At 37.3% G+C, this 21,245-nt stretch overlaps 1 protein-coding gene across 2 annotated transcripts in view; it reads left to right on the top strand.

The window, feature by feature from the left end:
* LOC131675037 (ras GTPase-activating protein 1) overlaps nucleotides 1-21,245 on the top strand; it is a 1,462,590-nt gene that overhangs the window by 741,774 nt on the left and 699,571 nt on the right. For both annotated transcript variants that reach the window (XM_058953862.1, XM_058953861.1), the window contains exon 8: nucleotides 1,629-1,820. In XM_058953862.1, coding sequence (XP_058809845.1) covers nucleotides 1,629-1,820 — 192 coding nt within the window. The remainder of the gene's footprint in view (nucleotides 1-1,628; nucleotides 1,821-21,245) is intronic.

Below are 21,245 nucleotides of genomic sequence, written 5' to 3'. Positions count from 1 at the left end.
AAATAAATTCCGGGACATAAAAAAATGAAATTTGTTCGAAGCGATGACGCTTTCTAGTGTAATTTGAGCTCCAACGCAGTCGCAGTCAGGGTCCAGCTTCCTCGGGTCGCCTTCTTCTTAGTATGAGAAATCGGCCCGCGGAGAGTGTTGGGAGCTATAGGATAATTCGGCTAAAGATAATCAGGAGAAATTAAAGTACGAACAATAGCGCAATAAAATACTGAGTAAATAAAAAAGCAAGAGCGGTAACGTAAATAACAATATGTGGGCTTTAAAGTAACCAACGGTGTATCAAAAAAAAAATTTACAAATTTAGGGTAGAAAAGAAGCAACACCCATGCGTCGCGCAGATACGTGCTACGCAAGTATTTAAGTATACGTGCGCTTACAAAAACAGATGTGTACTCGTAGTACAAGCAGATGCGCCGCTTTGTGAGCTACAACGTATAATGGTAGTGAAGAAACCGGTGCCTGGTGTACAAATGAGTGAACGGACGCGCTTAACCTCGTCGTAATTACGAAATATCATTCCGTGGATATCGAACCACAATATTAATTCGCCATGCGAGAAAGTGCGAAACAAAAGCAGTATGCGTAGTGTGAAAGAATGCACCACAAAAAAAAGAAAAAAAAACAAGCAAGCTAGGGGAGAGAGCGGAGAGAGAATGCCAAGTAGCAATTAGTACTTACAGTGCTCAGTTGCTTGGTAGCCAACAATAGCACACTTGCTTCTCGATAAGCCGTCTCGACTTCCCGGCCATGTGTTAACGCTTCACCTCGTTTTTGGGCGTCTTCTCAAACACTTCAATTGGGTATCTGAGGGTCCACCAAAAACATTTCACAAGCTCGGTTCAATTTTTGCCTCTACTTTTTCAATGATCCGGAATTGAAATAGGTGTTATTATTTAAAATATATATCGTTTTTTTTTCTTTACTTACTATTTATAATTTTCATTTTATTTATTTCATGTGTTTATTTTTTAATTTGGATTTTCAGTTTAATTATCTAATCACCTTCTAATGAAACCGAAGGAGATAGAGTCAAATTGAGAACGTACTTGATTTTAACTTCTCAAAATATGTAAAATATATGAGTATTGTAGAGCGTGAAACACTTTTATTGGTATATCTATATAATATGTGCAATATTTGACGTCATTATGAATTTAAAAATAGATCTTAAAAAATAAAAAAATATATATCTAAACGTAGAATTTCGGAATCTATAGTCAAAAATTTAATTGTACAATAATCATAAATTGAACCTTCAAATATCCTTGAATGTGACGTGATGTAAACTAATGGAAAGTCAGATTTGGTTTCAATGGGCGAAAATTCATGAAATTAGCTAAATTGAATTTTTTCTCGGTTTAGATCGCATTTTGTAGTCTTATGAAATTAATGTGCTTCTCTTTTTTTTCTCTCTTTTTACTATATTTTGTTTTATTTAATATGTACTTATATTTTGCGTATAGGTACCGATGGTTGTATTTTGTTAATTTTTCTTTGTAACCAAAATTGGGTAAAAAATTAACAGTTAATGATAAAAGTAGCAGTGTTTTTTTCCACTAGTATCATTGAAAACAAAACAGGTTTTAATATTTTTATATTTATCGTTTTATTTATAGAGACGTACCGCCTGATGTCATGACATTTTCATTGGTTCTCTATAATAAAGGCAAACGTAGTAAAGATACAGAAGTGGCCGAGTTAACGGTAGACTTATCGGCTTTATCTAATGGCGAAGAAATGGACGAATGGTATCCTTTCTCAGGAGTAACACCACTTGGTGATTGGGGTGCACTACGTTTACGTTTAAGGTATGTATATTATTGAACCTTTTTTATTTAAAAATATGAGTCCTGTAAGAAAGTAAAATACTATTTGAATACAAACAGTATCTTACTTTTTCAAAATATATTTATAGAATTATTTTTTACATGATTTATAAAATTAAACTAAATTAATTCTGTAAGAAGATATACAAATTTCTTTAGAAATATTTTTTTTCCCTTATAAAAAAGTCATGATCAATATGAGGCTAAAATTATCACTATTTGATTGGCTCATGCAGTTCCTATATTAATATTTGAATCAAACCACACCTATCTTAATTTAAATTCAAAATGTTTAATCTAAATAGTGCTACTTTCTTTTTTTCTTTAAAATATAAATGTGTGAAATCATTTTAATCAATAAAACATAATATTTTGGTATAGACGATCTTATGTAACTATTGGAAATAAAAATACTAATACCATAATGCATTAGCACTATGAACCATAATGCGGAATCCTAGATCTATCCGTTATCTTTTCTTTATGGTTCATAAGAATGGCATAGAATTTTAATATGAGTTGGTGAAAGTTTTACAAAAAACAAACATAACCAGATCTCAAAAGAAAAAAAAATTTGGCAAAGTAAAATGTTGTATTAATGTCTTTGCAATTTCCTTACTATTTCTATTTCTATTATTCTTTTCAAATACCACTATTTAATCCACAGTTAAAACTATAAAAACAGCACAGTTGCTATAAATGATACCTTCGAAAACAGAAAAAAGGATTTGTTTTCATAAAAATAATAAAAATTATTAATCTTGTTAAATCTTGTGTGTCTCATTCTCATATTTTTCTAATTTGTATTTAAACTTATGAAAGTAACGAAATTTACTCAAACGTAGCATGGATGCTATTGATCAGTTTTAAATGCTTTAAATAAATTTTTGAAGTATATGTTTAAATCAAATATTACTATTTGAAAATATTATGATATATTATTTCGCAATTTTTTGAAATTATTTATAAACTTATGATAATAGTGGAATCTTTATACAACTTATACAAATGCTATAAATTACTTTCAAATGCATCCACAGAGTGAAAAAAATATTATTAGTTTTCTAATAATTCAACGTTTAATTTATGTCACTTTTATAAGTTCAATCTATATTTGTAGTTGAGTAATAATATATTTACTACATGGTAAGTAAAATACATTATAACGACCACGTACTAATATCACAGCCCCAGAAAAAAAAAGTTCTATGACCTTCCGATAAGGCCATGTGTCATACATTTTTTGGGTTGCTGATTTCAAAGTCGGGGTCCGTTTGATTCCATCAAGGTAGATTTAAGGGTATTTGAATATCAAATTGGCATTGTCAAAATAATCATTGGAAAATCCGAAAACACACACATACACACACATGTATCTATTTGGCATTTGCCAAATCTGGACTTCTTTCGACTCGAATTCGTCAAGATCAAGGTCAAATAAAGGTCAAATCCCTAAAATCTAACGATATATAGAGATCATGTATAGTCATTTGTTTGTTGTTTTCTTTTCAGTGACACTAAAATCATAAACATATAGTTTTTTTTTCGGATTTTATTACAGTTGTTTCACCGTTTGACCTTCAAATGATCTAAAGTTTGCAAAATGGGATTAAGCGCCGCTTATATTCGGATTCAGTAATTTCAAAAACAATTATCAAATGATTTGGAACCCCAAATCCCCATTTACTGTCGATACATCAGTCGAGAGTTCTAATAGAACTATTTGGCCTTGGGATATCTTCCAGAGGTCATTTCAATCGACAGATCTAGATGTATTTGGATGTAAATTTTTTGCTATTACAAAATCTGGGACGAAAAGTATTATATCGTCAGATTTGACGGGTTTGACCTTTGTTTGTCCTTAATTTTGACGTGGTGGGGAAAATGGACAAGAGTATCGTGATCAGCGACTCAAAAAACGTAAAGATAAACTGTTTAAAGAACCAGAATTCCAATCCACAGTCAATACATAGGACAAAATCTAGAAAACGAGAATATTTTTTATTTTGGATGACCTACAGAGGTCGGTAATAAAAAGAAGTCAATACGTATTTAAACTTAAAATTTGCCGTTCTTTGACCTCTGTTTGACCTTTATCTTGAGTTGGGGCTTCAAAAGAAGCCCGGATTCGGATGCAGTGATGTCAAAAACATACGAGGGTGGTCCGATAAGTACTTATCCTCACCGCCCGATGGCGCCACTCTCGCAAAAGAAATATTCTATCACGTAGTACAACCTTCTCGATGGTTACTGTCAGGATTTCAGCCGGATCAGAGTTGTAGTTTATTTTTGAGAGCGTGTCCGTTGTTTTTTGAAAAATGGAAAAAGAGCAGTATCGGTCGGTGATTCGATTCTTGTTTTTGGAAGGGAAATTGCGCAGAGAAATCAAAAAGCGCTTGGATGCTGTGTACGGTTACACTTCTCCTTCGATGGCGACCGTCAAAAATTGGTTTAACGAGTTACAACATGGTCGCACGTCGATTTTTGAAAGGCCACGTCCAGGTGCTCCGAAAACGGCTACCACGGTGGGTAACGTGACAAAAATTCACGATCTCGTATTGGCAGATCGACGATTGAAGGTGCGCGAGATAACTAAGATCGTAGGCATCTCAAAAGACCGCGTGGGTCATGTCCTGCATGAAATTTTGGGCATGAGAAAACTGTCGGCGCGATGGGTGCCGCGTTTGCTCACTCCGGACAACAAGCGTAACCGTGAGACAACTTCAGAGCAATGTCTGACGCTGTTTAAGCGCAATCCGAAGGAGTTTGGAGTTTCTGCGTCATTTCGTGACAGTCGACGAAACATGGATCCACTGGTATACACCAGAGACCAAGGAACAGTCGAAACAGTGGACTTTACCCGGCGAAAGTGCTCCGAAGAAGGCGAAGACTGCCTCATCGGCCGGATAGGTGATGGCCACCGTTTTCTGGGATTCACAAGCTGTGATCTACATCGACTCCCTGGAGAGGGGCAAAACGGTCACAGGGCTGTACTATGCCGAATTATTGGGCCGATTCGACGTCGAATCGCAGAAAAAATGGCCCTATTTGGCTAAGAAAAAAGTGCTCTTCCACCTTGAGAACGCACCGGCTCACACCTCCGCCGTCGCCATGGCCAAATTGGTCGAATTAGGCTACGAACTGCTGCCCCATCCACCTTATTCTCCAGATTTAGCCCCGTGCGACTTCTTTTTGTTTCCAAACGTGAAAAAGTCACTCGCCGGGTAGAACTTTGAGTCGAATGAGGAGATAATCGCTGCCACGGAAGCTTACTTTTCAGACCTCGAGGAAACGTATTTTTCAGACGGGTTAAAGAAGTTGGAGCATCTCTGGGCCGAGTGTATCGAACTAAAAGGAGACTATGTTGGAAAATAAAACACCATTTTTCCAAAATTTTCGTTTTTCTTTTGTAGGCTAAGTACTTATCGGACCACCCGTATATATATGTATAAATATAGGTTTTAGATTTTTCAACGATTATTAGATTATTAGATTATTAGATTTTTTAACAATTTGACCTTCAAATGTCCTTTAATCTAATCTGATGAGGTCAAACTGACCCCAAATTTGAAATCAGCGACCTAAAAAACGTGTAAAACACACGGTCTCATCTGAAGATTAGAGGACTTTTTTTAATTTGTGGCTTTGTTATCAAAGATTTATTATACAACTTAAATATTAAAATCATTATAGGTACCGCAATTAACTCAGATATTCTATTATTGATATAAATATCTAAAACTCAATAATACTTGTTAATGTTTATTAACTAGAAATGAAAACCGCAATATAGTTGTGAGGAACTCCAAGGTAAGTATTCGTTCTAAAATTCAAATAAGATATTTGGTTTATATATGGTTTTGTTAGGGAAAAATTTGAACAGGAATGAAAATTACTGATTAGTTTTATAAATTATCCATTTTAATCATTTAAATATTTAAACTACTTATTATGTGCATGTTATTTTTCTACATTTCATTTCTTAAGTAACTTCATATAATAAGATCTATAAGGGGTAATAAGTATAATATAAATATCAAGTTTTATTATTAGGAAACAGATAATATATTTTCAGTCTTCGAATGTGTATGAAAGTAATTTATGACATTCGTGTAAGTTTCCAAGTTTTATGTATACGAGGGGTGTTCAACAAGTAAGGTGACTATGGTTTTCTCAAAAAACATTTATTTATTGGTCAATATTTATATAGTTCTCATCAAAGAAACCTCCGTTAGTTATAATACACTTGTGCCAAAGCTTTTTCCAATCATGAAAGCACTTTTGATAATCATTTTGAGGTAGGGCCTTGAGTTCTTTCAGTGATGCAGTTTTTATCTCCTCAATCGTTGAAAATCGATGTCCTTTCATGGATTTCTTAAGTTTTAGGAAAAGAAAAAAGTCACTGAGAGCCAAATCTGATGAATATAGAGACTTAGGTATGACTGATGTCGGTTTTGGCCAACAAATCTCTCACAAGCAACGATGAATAAGCAGGTGCATTATTGTGATGCAAAATCCACGAATTGTTTTTCCAAAGTTCTGAACGTTATTTGCGTATTGACTCTCGCAAACAAAGCATAACTTTAAGATAATACTCCTCATTGACCGAACGACCTTGTGGTAAAGATTTCTGATGAACTACACCACGAAAGGAGGCAATAAGCAAAACCTTGACATTTAATCGAACTTGGCGTGCTTTTTTGGGTGTTGGCTTTTCTAGGGTCTTCCATTGAAACGATTGGACTTTAGTTCCGACATCATAACCATATACCCACGATTCATCACCAGTTATAACCCTTTGTGAAAATCAGGATCTTCATTGTCTTCATTCACCATCTCCTCCTCATCGATGGTCATGCGACAGTTCTTTTCATCAAAATTAAGCAATTTTTGAACGAATTTCACTGAAATTCTGTTTTCAACCGTTGTTTTGTCATCGAATCGGTGTCCTTTGAGTGGTTTTTTTAGTTTTGGAAACAGCCAAAAGTCACAAGGGGCTATGTCGGGACTGTATGGAGGTTGTCGAAGCAATGCGATATTGTGTTTGCTCAAAAACTGCTGCACAAGATTGGATGAATGCGCTGGCGCATTATCGTGATGGAAAAGCCAGTCACCACTTTCCCAAAAGTGCGACCGTTTTCTTCTTACTGCATAATGCAAACGTTTCAAAATTTGAACGTAGTATTCTTTATTGATTGTCTGACCTGTTAGTGTATATTCGTGATGTACAACACCTTCACAATCGAAAAGAGCAATCAACATTGACTTAACATTGCTCCGACTTTGACGTGCTTTTTTTGGTTTTGGCGATTCAGAATGCTTCCACTGTGAAGATTGTTGTTTTGTTTCAGGATCATAACCATAAACCTATGATTCATCACCTGTAATAACTTTTCTAAGCACATTATCATCATTATTGACTATTTCCAGATTGTTCAGAGCGATTTCTAAGCGAATGTTATTCTGTTCTGCTGTGAGCAATTTTGGGATGAATTTCGCACACACGCGTTTCATTCCTAAATTTTTGGTTAAAATTTCTGAAATGATAGTTTTTGGTATCCCAGGGTCTTGTTCTAGTTCTCGCACAGTCATACGAAGATCTTGTTCGATTATAAGTCGCACCCGCTCAATATTATCTGCGGTTTTTGTTGTCGAAGGTCGGCCGGAACGAGAATCACTATCAACAGAAGTGCGACCATCCTTTAACCGTTTATACCACTCTTTTATTCGTGTTTTGGTTTTGCTCATACATTCGCTTCCGAAGGCCTTTTTCATCATTTCAATAGTTTTCGATCTCGTTTTTCCGAGTTGAAAGCAAAATTTGATGCAAATTCGTTGATCTTGTTTTTCAGTCATTTTTGACAATATCAAAATCCGACGAACGCGAAAAAGGCACTGTAAACAAAGACACGCTGCGCATGTACTATACGTCCGACAGGTGTCAGTAACCAATAGATTCATGAGGCTTTATTGTTGACGTTTCTGTCCTGTAGAGGTCGCTCGAACACTATGGCGCGAAGATATAAACGTAGGCCCGATACTTTCCGGACAGACCTCGTATGATCGTGGCGAGTGTACCAACACAACAACAAAAATTTTTTTTTAAAAAACGCCGAAATATGTCAATTTTAATTTCTTATTTCCCCATTATAAATGCAGTTTTTACTCATTTGACCTTATTTAACAGATTTTGAATCTCAAAATAGCACAAAATTAAAACTTTGACTTCTATAAAAAATAGGTTGCAACCCCTTAGTGTTAAAGTTATATCAGTAGAAGCACCTACTTTTAAGAAATATGTTGGATTGATTTTATTCAAAAATATTCATTAGATGCAGAAATATATTAAAAAACCATTTTTCGGGGTGGTTTTCAGGGATGCATTTTACCCCTTATAAGTGGATATAAGCCGATAAAAAAACACGTGTCGAAAATTTTTTCGAATATTACAACATATCCAAAAATCATTAAAACGGTGGAATCGGGTTGGGGTGGTTCACTTGTAAGTGATAAAATCATTTCACTTTGCAGTAAAACAATTACAATGCCTTGAATAAATAGTAAAAGTATTTTTGTAACACCAATCAGTGCCAATGAACTAAAAGACACTATCATAAAACTGAAAAAAATTAAAGAAGGAATTGATGAAATCCATTTAAACAAGTATGTCAAGATTGTATAAACGATGTTTTCCCTGCACGGAACACACAATTGAGTAATATTAAATATTATTATGATAATCAAAGTTCTCATACATATTATATTAATGGTAATGCTGCGCATTACAAAGCTAAAACTCTAGAGTATTACACACATTGTAACACCTTAGAATAGACAGCACCGCCCTCCCCCACTTCATAACTAGCCGAATATTATTCACTAAATCATATCCTAAATGATACACTTTTTATGTTAGGTTTTCGACCACTTACGCTCAAGGAAACGACATTTCAAGATAACGTTACGGTCCGATGGCAGCTCATCCTAGAGTAGATAACCAACGAAGATAGAAGTACATACCATGGTAATGGGTTATTTCATTGCGGTAATTGTGTTTGAATAATTTTTCTGAAAAGTGGTTCAGAAGGTTAACGGCGGATTTTTATGCTCTGATTTACATTATCGCACTAGATCTACTAACAGTAAAAATTACTATTTACAATTCGTTTTTTTTTCATGTGCTGTTACGCGATATACAAATATTTTAACCAGCTATTATTCTACAGGGTGTCCCATTTTAATTTACCACCCCCTAAAACAGGTTAATAATTTGCTCTGAGAAAAAAATGTTTCAAATAAAATTTGTTGGGTTCGAAGGGGGGCATCTTTTGGCTATTTCAGCTGCGACCTTGAACATGACCTTCAAGGTCATTTGAAAGTCAAGACCAAATTTTCATATGAAATGTGCATATTTTATGGCGGATTCGGATTCTACTAAAAAAGAGAAACACTTTTTGTCTGAATCATTTTTTGATCATCAATAGGTAGGTAGCTCTCCCTTTAACTGAAAAGAGAATTTGTTCTAGAAATAAGATGTTTTACATGAATGTTACTAGCTTCAAACAAAGACAGAAGTATCCTTTGGATCACTTAAGGCAAGACCTTCACGTCCAACCACTTAAGGCAAGACCCCTTCGTTCAGCTAGTCACGGAAATTTCAATGTCTCAAGTGCTCTATCAATTGCCCATTTTGTTGAATGCACATTTGTATTCTCTGCCGAAAACTTCTTTGGACATCTATTAATGTTTGTGGGGTTAACGCCTGGAATGCTGCAACAATTCTCTCCATCATATTTTGTGCCGTCGTCGGGGCTTCCGCGTAAACTCTCTGCTTCACGGCCCCCCACAGAAAGAAGTCCAATAGGGTCAAATCTGGCGATCGCGCAGGGAATTCACAGATTGGACTACCAATTCCAATCCAACTATTTAGGTATGTTGCGTTCAGAAATCTCCTGACAAGTAGTCGACGATGAGCGGGAGCACGATCTTGCTGGAACCACATGTCTCGCCTTATTTCTAGCGGAATGTTTTCTAGAAGAGGTGGAATTTGGTTCTCGAGAATATCTAAATAAAGCTCGCCGTTTAAATTACGGTCATAAAAAATTGGACCCACAACGTATTCCCCAACTATGCCCGCCCAAACATTAATTGACCACCGTCTTTGTGTACGGTGATCTCGCTGCCAATGTTGATTTTCTTCTGCATAATAATGTGCGTTATGAAGAATAACTCCTCCCATATTGTCGAACTTTGCCTCGTCTGTAAAGAGAGTCCGATCAAAGAAAAATGGATCTATGCGCATTCGTGTTTCCGCCCATTAACAGAATCTAAGTCGCCTGGCAGGATCACCAGGCTCAATGGCATGTGTAAGGTGCAAGTGATATGGATGAAATCTAAAATAACGCAATACACGGGAAACTGTTGATCTGGGTACTCCATGCATTCACTGAATTTGTCGCGTCGAAATATGAGGATCCTCGGCAATTACAGCACGAACCCCAAGCGCAATATGCTCTCTTGGGCCCGTCCGTCGCCTCTTCCTTCTTAAGTTACCTCCTTGAGCTCTTATCGTTAGAAGTTCAATATTCCTCCTAGTAGGATGACGAGCGTCCGGATACCTTTCAGCGTACAGCCTCGCTGCAGCCTTGTAATTGTCGTGACATTCTCCCAGAATCTTGATCATGTTAACTATCTCTATCATGGCGTGTAGTCAGCCATTATCTGTTATAGGTAGATTTTTAGGGAATATTTAATCTTAAATTAATAATTTAATTTTTATTTAATCTGAAATTCAGAAAGTCAATGAAAACCTAATGATGAGAAGCTTTGAGGAGCTGTAAGAATTTACAAGCCTTACCAATAGAACGATAACGAAGCAAAAAAATGTCTTTTAGCGAGAAATAAAGCATTTACGAGAAAAATATTCTGATTCTAATATTCTAATTCCTCGGATAAAATGTAATGGTTACCTGTAAATAAACATTTGACCTTCAAAAAATCTTGATGACCTTCAGATGACATTGATGGCTCTTAAGCAAGTTCGTGGTGAAGGTCACTACAGTATGTCCCTCATTGAATCTAGTAACATTCATCAAAATCATTCTTAACTGTGGGAAAAATTCTAACCTCAGTTTAAGGTAGAGATATCTAATGATTTTTTCTACTTTTTTAAAGCCGTTTACAACAAAAATTTGGGATTTTTTCAAAAAATGATTCATACAAAAAGTGTTTTTCTTTTTTAGTAGAATCCGAATCCGCCATAAAATATGCACATTTCATATGAAAATTTGGTCTTGACTTTCAAATGACCTTGAAGGTCATGTTCAATGTCGCAGCTGAAATAGCCAAAAGATGCCCCCCTTCGAACCGAACAAATTTTATTTCAAACATTTTTTTCTCAGAGCAAATTATTAACCTGTTTTAGGGGGTGGTAAATTAAAATGGGACACCCTGTATAATTCCGTCCGAGAGCCTACATAACATTTAATGCAGAAAAGCCAGAGAGCATGGAAAAATCTACAATAATACTAAGAAGAATGAGTGTGCGCGCGCGCGCGTGTATGTGTGTGTATAATACATTTTAAATGCGAAAACATCAGTATCTTAATTTTTTATTGTAACGGGGAAGGCTATCTAAAAAATGGGAAATTTATTTAAGAACAAACTCCCACGGTGCAGAGCTAACAGCCGCTCCATTAAACACGTATGATTGTACGTGTATTCACCTTTACGTCAGATGATTTCGCTTAATTGTCTTCTATCGAACGGAATTGAACTCACCTTAAGTCACGTGCCTTGTGACACTCGATGAATTTTAGGTGTGGGCGACTTTACGCCTAATCCACTTAATCCCCTAGATGTAATCGGATTAAAACCTAAGTCTTTTAAAAATCGCTTAAGCTACTGGGAAAATTAAATGACGTAATCGGCGAATAAATTTGACTAACTTTAATTAATAAAAATAACTACAGTCTTTATTTGGCCTAAAGACTAACGCTCGCGAACAGGATTTTATAATGAATACTATTTGGTAGTATTATAGAGAGAGAGAGAGAGAGAGAGAGAGAGAGAGAGAGATGATTCGAATTTTACCGTGAACTAACGCTCGGAGCGAATACAAAAAAAATCGCTATCACGATTGACAAAATACCGAATGTATTTTGTCACGCAATAATGACGGGAGGTGCACCTACCCTGCGGTGCAATTACGGTGATGAGCCGTAATTGTTGATGAAATATATCAGCTTCCGCTGCCCTACTATTTATCAGCTGCGCTGCCTCACTCTGCCTTTAATCTGCTGCAATACTGTTTCTGCACTGCTGCCAGTTGCTGCTGCAATACCGTCGTTGCACTCACGCACGTAATTGTCCCAGAAAATCTTTATTAATGGCGAAACACAGTGCAAAACAATATCGGCGGTAAACTCGCGTGAACAGCTGAGGCGTAACTGTTTATTCAAATGATCGCGCGCCCCCTCTCTCTCTTAATTGTTCGTACTAACGCGCGAGAAGCAGAATCACGAACGGATCGATTAATTAAATCGACTACCGTTGCAATATGTGACAGTATAGTACAAGATATTCGCTCGCATTTATATGTAAAATACATATAAAGAATTATCTCAAATTTATATATCAAAATCTATAAATTATTCTCTCTTAGTTACATATTAAAATTAATATAAAGTCTCTTCTCAATAATTCTAAGCGTGATAGCATTTACAATGCTGCTGAATATACTTATATATAAGTTATAATAGATACGCCTACTGATGCCTATTCATATATTAGTTAGTTAGAGATAGCTTGATAAATAGGAAAGAATAGCGCATCACACGAAATTCGTCAAAGCTAACTAGTAGATAGAGACAGACCAATAACTTGATTAAGATAAAAGAGAGAGACAGCATTCCATGCTGAAATGATCAAAATCAAAATATATATTACTTACTGATTAATATTCATGGCTAGGAAGAAATAGAAAGATAAGAATTAGCCGGAATTTGTCGGTGGTTTTAGTAAAGTAGGGACATGTAGTTCCGAATTTTTTGGAATTATTTTGCACTTTTCCCTGTGATTATTTTAATTCGGTTGCATGTGTATGTACTACAGCTTGTTTAAAGTAGATTAAATTAAGATTTTAATTACATTACTTGCTTTTACTCACCGTGTTTGCGTTGCCCATTTAATTATCACGTTTATTTATTATAATTATATCATACTGATGGCAGCAACAGATATCCAACTGTAAAAGGTATCAAGATTGCCTAAATCTAAAAATAAGTACTACAAGACTAGTGTGTTAACTAACATTATCCGTTAAAATTCATTTATCTATTCAAACATCTTGTGTAAATGTACTATGTGCCAGCAAAGTTGAAAATTACTAAAGTATTACAATAAGGAGTGCGTAATAGCGCTGACGCGTTTGCAACTCAACATTAATTACCTATTGTTTCTTGCAATTATTAGATTTAATTTTCTGTTCGACTTTCTTTTATTTCAATTTTTTTGTTAATAGTTATAAGTACCAAGCCTACACACTCATACATACGCTTACTTACAGTTTACATGAATGTTTTGTTATATTTTTACTCATTATCACAGGCACACAAAAAATAAAAAGTGGTCTGTATCAAAAACAACACACATATATTCCCATGTATTTTGCCACGTTGAATCCGAATCCGCAGTCAGTTTGACCCCAGCACGTCAGGATCAAGGTCATTTGAAGGTCAAACTCGAATAAAAGTAGTATAAAAAAATGTAACTAGTATTTCTATGGTTTCGAGGGTCGCTAAACATAAATCCGACATCCCCTTGACCCAAGCACGCCAGCTTCAAGGTCAAACATAGATATTGCACGAAAAGTTGAATTCTGACTACAGATTTTGAAAGTACGGAAAAAATTACGTTCAGAGACAATTTTTTCAATTTTTTTTATCGTGAATCCAGCGGTCATTTCGAGGTCATTGTATTTTGATCCCATGAAAATCAGTATGACCATTTTGAAAAAACAGAAGTACGTCTTCAATGAATAAAAAAACTCTTTCCATACGTTTTGACGGTTGCTGAATCCAAATCCGTGATCTCCGTGACCCAAGCACATCAGGTTCAAGGTCATCTGGAGGTCAAACTCAAGAAAACGTAGTTTAAAAAAATGTAACTCGTATTTCTATGGTTTTGAGGGTCGCTGACTCCAAATCCAAAATTAGAATTGCTCCGACTACTCGAGTTTGGTGTGCAAAGTGATAGAATTTATACTTCTCTTCTCTTGTAACGGACCCTTTTATCTTCAAAAGATCTATGCAGCGGTTTTCTTTTTCTTTTTTCCGTTTCTGACTCGTTTTCCCTTTTAAGCATCCAGCAAAAATCTGCCATCATATTTACATCCCATCTTCCTTGATACCGGCGTTCCATCTCTTTGATATCTTGATGAAACCGTTCACCCTGTTATTCGCTATAGTCTCCGAGATTTTCTGGGAAGTAATCAAGATGAGAATGTAGAAAGTGCAATTTTAAATTCATTAAGCATCCTAATTCTTTGTAGCTATTTAATAAATTTTTCACCAAAGTTTCGTAATCTTCACTTCTCTGATTCCCGAAGAAATTTTCTGCTACTTTCTTGAAACTTGACCATGCAGCCAATTCTACAGGGGTCATCTTTGTGATAAAGTCGTTATCTCTGAATAAAGTGCGGATTTGGGGACCATCAAAAACACCTTCTTTTAGTTTGGCATCACTTATGCCTGGAAACTTCTGTCCTAAGTATTCAAAACATTTTCCATCCTTGTTCAGAGCATTGACGAATTGCTTCATAAGACCAAGTTTGATATGAAGGGGTGGGAGCAAAATTTTTGAAGGATCTATTAAAGGATCCCGGAGAACGTTTTGTACGCCTGGATTGAAATCAGTTCTTTTTGGCCATTCTTTCTGTACATAGTGATGCTTTCTATCTCTACTATCCCACAGACACAAAAAACAGAGATATTTTGTAAAACCTGACTGCTGACCCAGAATCAGAGTTGAAATTTTAAGGTCACCGCAAACTTTCCATTTGTGATCCGAGTAATTGATTTTTTCTAATATAACTTCCAAATTCTGGTATGTTTCCTTCAACTTCGTTGAATGAGCTATCGGAATAGGCGCAAAAGAGTTTCCATTGTTCAAAAGTACAGCTTTGAGGCTTCGTTTAGAAGAGTCAATAAATAACCTCCACTCTTCATCTTTATAAATATTAGGTTTCAATTCATTCATTAATCCTCTCACATCTGTACAGAATGTCATCGAGTTCTCTGAATCTTTGGCAAAGAACTTACGAAACTTCTCTTCTCTATTCCGATAAACATAAGCCTTGGTCCCCTTGGACAACAAATTCTTCTTTTTCAATACTGCGACCAGATACTCGGCTCCACCTTTGGGTAATCCCAAATCTCTTACGAAATCATTCAACTCTTTTTGATTGAAAGTTTCGGGGGTATTATTCGAGACAACGCTTGGTAAATATTCATCTTCTTTGCTATCACTTTGACTGTCACTTTCCTCATCTGAGGATTCAACAACTTCCATTTCCTTTGGTGTAAGTGATGTATCAACTTCCATAGGTTCTTGGTCAGTAGCTTCCTCTTCTAACGGTATTGGCTTTTTTACTGATGCTACTTCAGCGTACACGATTTTATTTTTTGTAGTTGCGTTAAAGCCAAAAGTCTTGGTCATACAGAAATAGCAATCGTCTCGACATAAAGGTTCAGACCATATCATAGGCTGTGAAAATTTGAACTGACTACGAGTCCGACATTTCTCCCATCGTGATAATATTGTTCTGCAACAATTGCAAATCATATGAGGTACCCAGACTGTATTTTGGCTGACAACCTTTAAATTAAAACATTCTTCGTAAATAGTTATAAACCTATCTGATAACAGCCTTCGATATTTTGGCACTTCAAATTTTCCACAAACATAACAGAAATCATCTGTTTTTCCATCACACCTATGAAAAGTAGATTCCATTCTACTAGACTTGCGGTCACTTGATGACGACGCTTGCGGGCCCGCTTGCTCACCCTGACCAACCGCCGATACTGGGCATCCGAAACCCTGCATCGTACCTTCTCGTGTGCCGGCCATGACGGCATCGTGCTTTCACCCCAGAGCTTTGCCGGAAAACAAAAAAAAAGAAAAAAAGCCGTTTCCCGCCATCACCGCGTGGAGGTGCCCTGGGTTCCGACACACGAAAAACGTAGGTGTGATATAAAACCTTACGCTTTCAGGCTATAGCGAATAACAGGGTAAACGGTTTCATCAAGATATCAACGAGATGGAACGCCGGTATCAAGGAAGATGGGATGTAAATATGATGGCAGATTTTTGCTGGATGCTTAAAAGGGAAAACGAGTCAGAAACGGAAAAAAGAAAAAGAAAACCGCTGCATAGATCTTTTGAAGATAAAAGGGTCCGTTACAATAGAAGAGAAGTATAAATTCTATCACTTTGCACACCAAACTCGAGTAGTCGGAGCAATTCTAATTTTGGATTTGGAGTCAGCGACCCTCAAAACCATAGAAATACGAGTTACATTTTTTTAAACTACGTTTTCTTGAGTTTGACCTCCAGATGACCTTGAACCTGATGTGCTTGGGTCACGGAGATCACGGATTTGGATTCAGCAACCGTCAAAACGTATGGAAAGAGTTTTTTTATTCATTGAAGACGTACTTCTGTTTTTTCAAAATGGTCATACTGATTTTCATGGGATCAAAATACAATGACCTCGAAATGACCGCTGGATTCACGATAAAAAAAATTGAAAAAATTGTCTCTGAACGTAATTTTTTCCGTACTTTCAAAATCTGTAGTCAGAATTCAACTTTTCGTGCAATGTCTATGTTTGACCTTGAAATGACCTTGAAGCTGGCGTGCTTGGGTCAAGGGGATGTCGGATTTATGTTTAGCGACCCTCGAAACCATAGAAATACTAGTTACATTTTTTTATACTACTTTTATTCGAGTTTGACCTTCAAATGACCTTGATCCTGACGTGCTGGGGTCAAACTGACTGCGGATTCGGATTCAGCGTGGCAAAATACATGGGAATATATGTGTGTTGTTTTTGATACAGACCACTTTTTATTTTTTGTGTGCCTGTGTTACAGTTACACGTTATCTATTTTATTTAATAAATCGGCTCATCAATTTATAGTATATGTTACGTCATCTATTTTATTATAACTTATATTGTCCTTGATCTTACTTGAGTTAGAATATTAATTACATCACTCTAGAGAAAGCGGAATAGAAGATCAAAATGAACATCTATACAAATTGTGATCTGACTACTTGCTGTCAAAGTAAGCCATAACCTATTCTTCATTAGCTGAGCCGAGTTACGTTTTAATTACAACTGATAAATAAACATTACATTCAGTCCTTTCTTCGGTAATAATGTGATGAAGATAACTAATTATAATTAAATACTGTCATTCCCAGAAATTCTGTAAATAATAATTACTAACCAGAGTGGTACTTCTCTGGAGTCGGATTAATTGTGAATTAAAAATTAGTCCTTGGCGTCCAATTTAAATTCAGTAACGACCTATTTGATGAGTTGCATTACAATCCACCAACTAGATCTTTTTAAGAACTCGGCCAATATATTCTTGGTTATAGTTCCAACCATTCTCATCCATTATTATCTATCTCGCTTAGTTCTATGGTGAATTTATAGTCGGTAATTCACCACGCTATACCGTAAAAAAGAGAACGCACGCACATATATTTGCAATCACGTGTTGCTAGCATTCGTGGAAAACGCGGATAAACGCATAAGAAACCGAAGAAAAAAGAAAGGACAAAGCGTTACTACACATTTGGTACAGTCAGATTGACCTGCTAAAAGTAGCAGCCGTCAATCAGTTGCATCAAGCTTTTGCGCACCACTGTCAATGCCCTGAACGCCATACATCTACACTATCTGTTAATAACAGAACTGAGCTACACACACACATACACACACACACACTTTTATACACGCCACCAGCGACGATGAACGCTACGGGAAACATGACATCAATACCAAGGCACAACGTATACGCTCGAGCGGCGGCGGCCATTTTGAGATGAATCAAAGTAACTCAACAATATGAATGAAATAGGCGCTGTGAATTTACCATGTGCAATAAAAGTACATATCAGTAACATACATATGGCTCATATATTATGTCGAGGTGAATGAGTATGCGTGAGACGATTAAAATCGAAATGAAATGAAATAAAAACGAGTTAACCGGTAATTGATTGCGGCTAGATATATTTATCTACAAATGCTTATTGAAATGTATGAAAATTACAATACAGAGGAAAATATGATAAAGCAAAATCAAATTGTACGCATGTGAAAATATTTGAAACAGGATAACCATGCATATCTAGATACTAGCGTTGTATGACTTATAAATAGGATAAACCATTATACGAATAACTAAACCTACTATATAACGAAACTACTCATTACCGACAGTAATTTCGCGAATTTGAATAAAGTATGAAAAGCTCTTCTGACGTCATACGAAATCTGTTCAAAAAGTATCGCGAATTTTGTATGTTTTAAAAAATTATTCATTTATTCATACTCATGAATATCTATTTTATCTCCTTCAAAGAGATTCCTCTCGGATATAATGCACTTGTGCCAACGTTTTATCCAATCCTCGAAGCACTTAAAAAAATTTTTTGTGATCTTGTTCAGCTTCTCCTTCGATGCCATCTTTATCTCCTCAATCGTGACGTAGCGTCATCCTTTCATGGGCCTTTTCAGTTTTGGGAACAGGAAAAAGTCTGAGGAATACGGTGGCTACGATACCATTACTGTGTTGTTTTTGGCCAAATATTCTCGCACAAGTAACGATGTGTGAGCAGGGGCGTTATTATGGTGCATGAAAAACCAGTTTTTCTTCTTCCACAAATCCGGACGTTTCTGGCGGATTGCTTTAAACAAATTGTGCATAACTTGCAGGTAATATTCTTTATTAACCGTACTACTCTGTGGCAAGAACTCCTGTTACACCACGCCTCTGTGATCGAAGAAAATTGTGAGTAAAACTTTCACGTTCGACCGTACGTAGCGCGCTTTTTTCGGTCTTGGCTCATGCGGCAGCTTTCATTGGGATGATTGAGCTTTGGTTTCCACATCATAACCATAAACCTACGATTCATTACCAGTTATGATCCTCTGGAGCACATTTGAGTCATCACGGACCGAGTTCAACATCTCCTGAACAATGTTAATGTGATGCTGTTTTTGGTTGAAATTGAGCAGTTTTGATACGAATTACGCGGCGACCCAACTCAAGCCCAAATCATTGGTTAAAATCGAATGGCATGAGCCAATCGATATGTTTATATCTTCAAAAACTTCTCTAACGATGATTCGATGATTGGTTAATACTATTTTCTTCATTTTATGAATGTTTTCATCTATTGTTGACGTCCTCGGGCGTCCGGCACGTTGTTCGTCGTTCACATATTCTCGGCCCTCTGAGAACATTTTGTATCACCGATAAACGTTGCTTTAGTCCAAGGTAACTTCGCCATATACCACAGTCGACGTTCGGAATGCGTCCGCACATTTTATTTTGTTTTTCACACAAAATTTGATACAGATTCTTTGATCCATTTTTTAGAATAATCAAAATCGAAGACGAGTCAAAACACATCCAAGCAAAACAGCCGTCAGAAATTAACTAAACATTCAAAATGGCCGACCTTGTCAGTATAAGTAAGGGACATGAGTACCAACATAATGCTATAAAAAAATAAAAAATCAAATTTACGTAGCCGCGGAAAATCAAAATTCGCAAGACTTCTTAAACAGACCTCGTATATTAGATTGTGACGAAAGCAAGCGTTGCGCTTGTTCTTGTCGGTATTTTTCTCCATTTCCCCACCTCTCTCGACAAGGCACGGTGGCCAATGTCGGGCGCATTTAAGAATGCGCCTAATGCATGGTCTTTGTTTCAGCCGACGAAGATTGCCGAGCGAGGCCGAGCCGGCTCAAAGTCATTAAGTGGGTGACAGAGAGAGGTGTTAGAAAGAGAGAGAGAGAGAGAAGGGCGCGCGTACCTCTCACAGGATTAGGCAGGTGCGCGACGCGTAACCAATTAGCGCGTTGGTCGCGCGCCATCTAATAAGTAGGTCAAGTGGGGAGAAAAAGAGCGAGCGAAGTAGTTGGCGATTGCGGGAGTGAACGAGCAGTTAGACGGTTCTAAGTCGGTCAGCGGTGCAGTCAGTGTAGTGTGCAGAGTTAGTGGTCAGGCGAACACGCACAAGCCACCCAGGAGCTGAGACGAGAAATCAAGCGAGACAAAAAGGAGAAGTGCCATTTCACCAACATCTTGCAAGGGACGTTACCCGGAAGGAGTAGGCGAAGAGTTACCCAACGATGGCCAGCAACACCATCCGCAGGGCGCAGCCAGGCCTCCCCGTTCCCGCACAGATAAGATCAAAACCCGCTCTCTCTCATAGTACCCAGACTGCGCTGATAAAACTAACAGATGACATCCGAATGGCCGTTGACGAAAAAATGGTGACGCTCTTGCTGTTGTTTGACTTCAGCAAGGCATTTGACACCGTGTCGTCTTCAAAGCTTTTGCGCAAGCTCCGTGCCCTTGGCTTCTCTGGTGTTGCTCTTCTGTGGCTGAAATCCTACCTACAAGGTCGCTCACAACGAGTAACCTCTAAGGGTGGGAGCTCGGACTGACAGGAGACCAATCTGGGGGTGCCGCAGGGCTCGGTGCTGGGACCGCTCTTGTTTTGTCTATACGTCAATGACCTGAAAGATGTACTTAGTGGACGTGGGGTTTCGCACCTTTTTTATGCAGATAACCTGCAGATTTATCTGCATATACCGAAAAAAGAATTGACGAAGGGAATCCGGATACTGTCAAAAGCGGCGGGATTGGTAGCGGGCTGGGCCAGGGAATCGGGCCTGCGCCTCAATGCTGGCAAGACCAAAGCTATTATTTTTGCGACTAACAAGGACACAAATGACATATATGCGGAGGAACTGCCAGGCGTTGAGCTGCAGGAGAGCGTGCTTGTTCCCTTTAGTGATGAAGTGACAAGTCTCGGAGTTGTGCTGGACTCCAAGCTATCCTGGAGGTCGCATATTGACCGGGTCGCGAAAAAAGTTAGGAGGGCTCTGTATGGCCTGCGCTTCATTAGAGCATGCACTACGGAGCCCCTTCGACGTAGATTAGTTGAGTCGATGGTCCAGCCACACCTGGACTATTGCACTGTGGTGTGTCTGGGAGCTTCGACAGAGCAGAGGGAAAGACTGCAGAAATTAAGCAATGCGTGTGTGAGGTATGTCTTTGGCATCCCGCGTGATGCATCGGTCTCTCTGTTCAG

The sequence above is a fragment of the Phymastichus coffea genome, unplaced genomic scaffold, assembly GCF_024137745.1.
Source record: "Phymastichus coffea isolate CEN01 unplaced genomic scaffold, Cenicafe_Pcof_1.1 PCOF00015, whole genome shotgun sequence".
NCBI classification, from domain to species: domain Eukaryota; kingdom Metazoa; phylum Arthropoda; class Insecta; order Hymenoptera; family Eulophidae; genus Phymastichus; species Phymastichus coffea.
Note: the sequence above shows the minus strand (reverse complement) of the source record. Positions and strands in the feature narration are given on the sequence as shown.